Source organism: Oncorhynchus keta, chromosome 35 (assembly GCF_023373465.1).
Source record: "Oncorhynchus keta strain PuntledgeMale-10-30-2019 chromosome 35, Oket_V2, whole genome shotgun sequence".
Taxonomy (NCBI): Eukaryota; Metazoa; Chordata; class Actinopteri; order Salmoniformes; family Salmonidae; genus Oncorhynchus; species Oncorhynchus keta.
In genome coordinates this window covers 39,783,587-39,789,659 of record NC_068455.1, presented here as the reverse complement: position 1 = coordinate 39,789,659, position 6,073 = coordinate 39,783,587, and the positions used below count along the sequence as shown (strand labels likewise).

Genomic DNA, 6,073 nt, shown 5'->3' with positions numbered 1-6,073 from the left:
TTGAGGTCTCTCTGACAATCAATTAGAAAGGGTATTGCGATAACAATAAAATGACATATTTCACAAGATTTAAGTAATTTTTATAAAGTTTTTTGGTGGAAATCCAAGGTTGTAAAAGTAGGCCAGACATTTGTAGAATAATTTACACTTGGTTCAAGGTGTCACTGACAAGCCTATGGAAAAGTTAATGCGATAAGAATAATTATATATTTTACTAGATTTAAGGTTTCTTATCTAAAAGGTTTCATTTAGTTTCCTTAATAGGATATTGATTTATGCGTCATATCTTTTTCTTAATCCACTTAGAACTCATATTTTGATCAGCAAAGGCTACAATACCTTTATCACAACACATGTAGGCCTGCTAAAACTTTGACTACAGAAAATGATCACCATTACAAGAATAACAGCACATTAATAGCTGCAGTAAATGAAAGGCTTGGCTGTGTCTTAGTTTCTGTTGTCCTATTTTGTAATGCTAATCTATAGTCCTTCATTAAAACCTGTTGATTGGGGAAGACTTGCTGATTTCTGATTAAGTGGATCAAGATGTCTGTTAACTTTCACCCGAAGAGCTTCTGTCAACAGTCAGGGTAGGAGGGGTGACTCGTTCCTCTCACAACCCGTCTCCAACCCCTTATCGATGTTGTGTATTGTCAATGCCAACTGTTCTTGCAAAATCAAAGCTTGCCGGTCCGTAGAATGTGTGAACATGGGAACAGCATCACTCAGGGGCGTCATATACCCCAAAAATCTGAGGGGACACAAACTATGTGTGAATGGCTGGGGGTTGGTCTACCGGGAGGAACATTTCCCTCTGTACATAAATGTGAGAATGTTGCATTTTTCAAACACCTGAAACAGCATTTTCTTGCTAACTAAAGCCAAAATACTTATGCTTTGTAAAACAATATTTGGATTTTTCTGCATATTTAAGCATACATCTTAAGCTGTCTGTAAAAGAAGAAACTAAATATGCTGCTCTGCATCTCTGCTAAAATCTGGGTTAAAGATGAAAAGGAATTCAGTAGATTTAGTTATTGCTTGCTTTTCTCAAATGGTTAGACAAGCTAGCTACTAACTAGATTGATAGCCTGAAATGGCTTCTTGGTAGCTAGTTATGAGGTTGTTGAGAGTAGGAACCTATCTGGGCTAGCTAAAGCCAACGGCATAAAATTGCTAAGTGACTAGTAGTATTACAGAGGATTTTTTAAAACATTTTTATTGACAAATCTGAGGGGGAACGTGCCCCTGTGCCCCCTATGGGCATGACACCCCCGGCGTCACCCCTTACAAATGGCACTATCTAATGAAGTAAAAAAATAACGCAAGGTTTTATATTTAGGTTAGGCATACCCAGAGCAATAATACAGGCATTTTGTATTGGGGCAATGGGCGCCAAATGTGTCTATAACTTTGTAGGGCTACTTTTATATGTCCTATGTGAGTGCTACAATTAAATAGGCAACCAATTCATATTTCAAGTTTTGCACAAATTTCATTTTTGCTGCTCTATTCCCAACTCCAATGTGGTGAATAAAAAAATGGTTGGCTTGACAATGACAGCTGAACAACTGAAATCTAAGACATGAATTTGTCTGAATCTTTCATCTCTTTTGTTGAATATGTTGGTTTCGTGTTGTCCGTCTACTACATCTATTAAAATGAGGACCCAGCAGGCCTGCCCTGCCAAAAAGAGACCGCTAATAACATGATGATTAACACACAGAGCACAGGGAGCACATCTGTTTAGCTGTCTGACTACTGTTGATCTGGCATCACATTTTGTGTGTGTGTGTATGTGTCTGTCCTCTGCCTGTCAGCTGTTGATCTGTCATTCAGCAATTCCTGTGTGTTGTCTGCGTGTATGCTGTCTGCGGGCACACTGTCTGTCATCCCAAGACCACCTGCCACACTCCAGTCCCAATACACACTCCAGACTGGGACTCTATGGAGGAACCAGGTGCCTCAGCCACTATAGTGTTTGTGTGTGTATATGACAGAAAAAGACCCAGCCAGCTCCTGCATTAGAGACACATAATCAGGTCCATGTGAAGAGCCCTTTACAATCCACATCCCAGAGCAGAGCACACACTGGATTACTCATCTGTCCCCTATGGGAGCTCGGCTCCCAATACACACCAGTCTGTTTGACCTGACACACACACATACACAGGGGGACCACCATAGATAGACTCAGGCAGAGAAGGATAGACATACCTCCACACACTAATGATGTTATACACATACTTGACAAACTTAATTACACTAATATGATAATCTGTCCATGGGGTGCCATTCTAAAGCTACACAGGGGTTGAGGGGCCAGTTGTTAATGGGTGAGAGGAAAATATCTGTCTGTCAGTGATGTCCATCTATGTATTCCTTTTGATCAAGCAAGACTAGTGCTCCAATTAGAACAATATTAGATCATGAAAACTAGATCATTATCCCAGACCGAGTTCAATTTGATAAATAATGCAAAAAGTTTAGGCTCAAACTGTTTCGATTTTTAATTAAACAATTCAAGAATTGACATAGCCTACTGGAAGCCTATCAACGATGTTTTGACTGAATGACACGCAGGGTGAAACCGCTTAGATGTCCATTAGAGAGAGATTATCACGTCATTAATTGCCGGTAAAAAATCACTCCTATCTACTAATCTATTGGTGTCTAATCCACCCATTTTTCAGATGAAAATGGGGTCATTAAAAACGAAATGTGTGTTTTTCTTTTACGTGCGAGTCCCAGCTTTACTGGTCGATGTGGTGATGATGGGTGTGATCGATGAGTGGGTGGAGGTGGGGATCAGGCAGAGGCTATTAGTCCTAAAATAGGGCGTTACTTTGAACCTCTCCCACGCGTCCACAGTTTTTGATGTTGGTCCCCCCTCTTTGTACACGTCCGTCGGGATGTCACAGCGGGGCTACTATATATAAAGGTGGGCAGTCCTTGTCCTCCTCCATCTGCAACAGGGTTTAACTCTCAACTCTTTCAGAAATGGCATATTTCCCAATTTGGCTGCTGTGCGCCAGTACGACACTACTGTCTCTAACGCACAGCTTCAACCAGGAGAACCTGAAAGAGGCTATGCTTCAGAGGCTTGGACTGAAGGAACTCCCAAGGATCTATAAAAGGGACTTGGAAAACCTGGTCGTTCCTAGCCACATCAGAAACAAGTACCTGACCCTGCTGAAGCTGCACCACGAGAGGAGACGCCGCTCTCTGCCCAGCCTAGCAGGAATCCTCAGGGGGTATTCCGGGAACGCAGGTAAACAGCAATGGCAACTATGACCGTTTCTAAGACTGAGAATATGACAGTTTTAAAGACTGATTTTTATTTTCCATCATTATATTTAATTTACTATTAGTTGTACTATTGTTAACACCAATGCGTAATTCTCAGTTTGGTTCTGTTTGGATTCCTAATTACGCACTGCTGTCCAATTGTCCACATGCGGACGGTGTCCTGTTATATTCTACATAACAGATATATCGGGGGAGATTCTTTACTCTGACGCCACCAGAGAGCGGTTGGTTTTCGACATGGAGGCCAGGGTCCCAGCCAACAGCGAGGTGACCATGGCGGAGCTCAGACTCTACCAGAACGCCCCTCATAAACTGCACCTGGCCGGGAGAAAGAGTCAAAAGCAGGGCAACAACGCACGGGTCAGCGTCTACTGGGTGGAGGTTCTAGAGAACGGCGCCAACCGCTTCTCACTGGTAGACTCAAGGTCAGCACCGTTACCGCACATCATTCAACAGCCTACTTTTAATTAGCCTAATAGTAATTCATTAGCATGCTAGTTAATTAAAGTGCTATTGTGATTAATTTGTACGGGTGTCCTCTTTCAATAGGTTGGTGCCAATCTACGAGACCGGGTGGAAAGGTTTCGATGTGACGCAGGCCGTACACTACTGGTCGAAGGGACGTCGAGAGGTGCCGCTGCGCCTGGAGCTGCGGGTCGAGGGGGAGAGACCGGGAAGCTACGCAGCCGAGATGGCCAAGAGTATGCGCTTTACCGCGCAGGACCCCTCTGACCAGAGCACGGGAAAGCCTGAGCTTCTTTTTTACACCTTGAACCTGGAGGAATATGGGTAAGTGACATTTAATAGCTTGGCCAAGGGCAATGTTTAGAACCTTGGTTGGACAGTGGACACATTTTAAGCATATAGGCTACACACATATGGACCTGGATGCTATGTCACAGTATGACATTTGCTTATACATGATTTGAGAATCCTCTATAGGTGTGTCAAACGTGTAATAACCTTGACCGTTTATCTTCGTCCAGTTCCCGTGGTGACTGCCAGTCCAGCAAACCGAACGGCATATGCTGCAGAGAAGACCACTTCATCAACTTCCGGGAGCTAACTTGGACTCAATACTGGGTCATCGAACCTGCGGGCTACCAGTCCTTCCGATGCGCAGGAGGATGCAAGCAGCCAAAGCGTCATTATGGCTACGGAGAACGGCGGTGCGCGGCTACGGAGAACGCGCCGCTACCTATAATGTACCTGGTGAAAAAAGGAGACTACACTGAGATTGAAGTGGCCGAGTTTCCCAACATGATAGTGGAGAAGTGCAGATGTACAATGGACAATGTATCTGTTTGAGAATGAAGAAGGAGCGCAATCCAGAGAGACAGAGATGCGAGTGCGACTCGTGATGCACAGTACTTTTTTTCTTCAAACTTCAATTACTATAGGCTAAAAAGGAGATATCTTGTTGGTGTGAATTTGAGACAACGGTTATATTAGCCGATCACTTGTTTGTTGAGCACTTTACATGTAAATACGTAGCCTAATTTATGTTGCCCATGAATGCATTTATACTCTTCATATGACAAGATTAAAAATATGAATTAATTGCACATTTTCAAAGTATATTAACGACCGTATTTTTCTTCCACAAATCCTTAATTAACAGTGTCACTTCATTGTTGTCTAAGGGTTTGTCTTTTGAGGGAAAGCGGGGGAGTGGTTGTGAGACCAATTTTATCATTAGAGCCTCACCACTAGCCCAGTCCTTTGTTATGGTAACACATCCTCATCACGGGGCTTCCGATCAGTGTTTGATTTGTGGACTTATTTACTTAGTTTCAGTCTCAGAATCTACAGCACTGCATCCATTGGCGACCAGTGTAGCCAAACTAAACGTCACCAATTACGCACGAATGACACGCTGACCGGAACAACACTCAACAGGATTGATTCTTATGCAAATGCACGGAAGGAGTTTTGAACTATGTCAAATTAGTTTTTATTTAAAAATGGCATGATTGATTTGAAAGACATCCAGTCCACTCTACCATTTATGACCAAGACCACGAGACAAAACCACTGTCAGATCGCTGTCCTCATCTCGTCCCCCATTAGAGCCCCAGTCAGTGTAAAGTGTGAGGTATTTCACTCTAATCTTAATCTAATCTATTCTCCGTGGTGTTCCGCGTTTGCCTGGCTCCCCAAACTCCTTGCTACGGACACACGCTACACCAAGCCCACGGACATTAGTTTCTTCTCAGCAATGAAGATAGCGGGAAAAAAATCTGTTTCAGTCATCACGCAAATTCAGCATAACTGGGTGAAATCATACATTCGGCTCATGAAGGTTGGTGTTGCCTTGTTTTGCACACACTGTACAAAATAATACAACGCAGTACTACAGGATATTTCTTTAACGTAGCTCTTTATTAGCTAGCTATAACTGGCATGTTCACGTATCGCCAACCAGGATCCAACCGACCATGACCTAACCGTTTGGGTGGTCTTAACCAATCATAGCGCAGTATGAAATGGCGGTAAAATGCATCCAATTACAATTCAGTATGTTTACACATGAATATGACATCCCCCTACTTTTAAAACAAAAGAAAATGTTTACATATTCCAAGGGTTTCTTTTGAATACATGCTCTGTAGTTTGAACTCAATGTAGGTCCCCATTTATATTGCATACTATACCAACTGAAACAATAATCCAACATACTGTTACTTTTAAAACAAGGGATTCTCAGCAACTCAGCTTTCACTGTAGAAATAACATCTTAACATTTCAAACAGATACAATA

General features: G+C 42.6%; 1 protein-coding gene across 1 annotated transcript; it reads left to right on the top strand.

Annotated features, from left to right (window-relative positions):
• The first annotated feature begins 2,895 nt into the window (after positions 1 to 2,895).
• LOC118368479 (left-right determination factor 2-like) lies at positions 2,896 to 4,877 on the top strand. The gene is made up of 4 exons (XM_035752615.2): positions 2,896 to 3,274; positions 3,494 to 3,737; positions 3,862 to 4,101; positions 4,299 to 4,877. Exons 1-4 carry the CDS (start codon positions 3,004 to 3,006, stop codon positions 4,618 to 4,620), a joined length of 1,077 nt encoding a protein of 358 aa, XP_035608508.1. The 5' UTR covers positions 2,896 to 3,003; the 3' UTR covers positions 4,621 to 4,877.
• Positions 4,878 to 6,073: the final 1,196 nt, after the last annotated feature.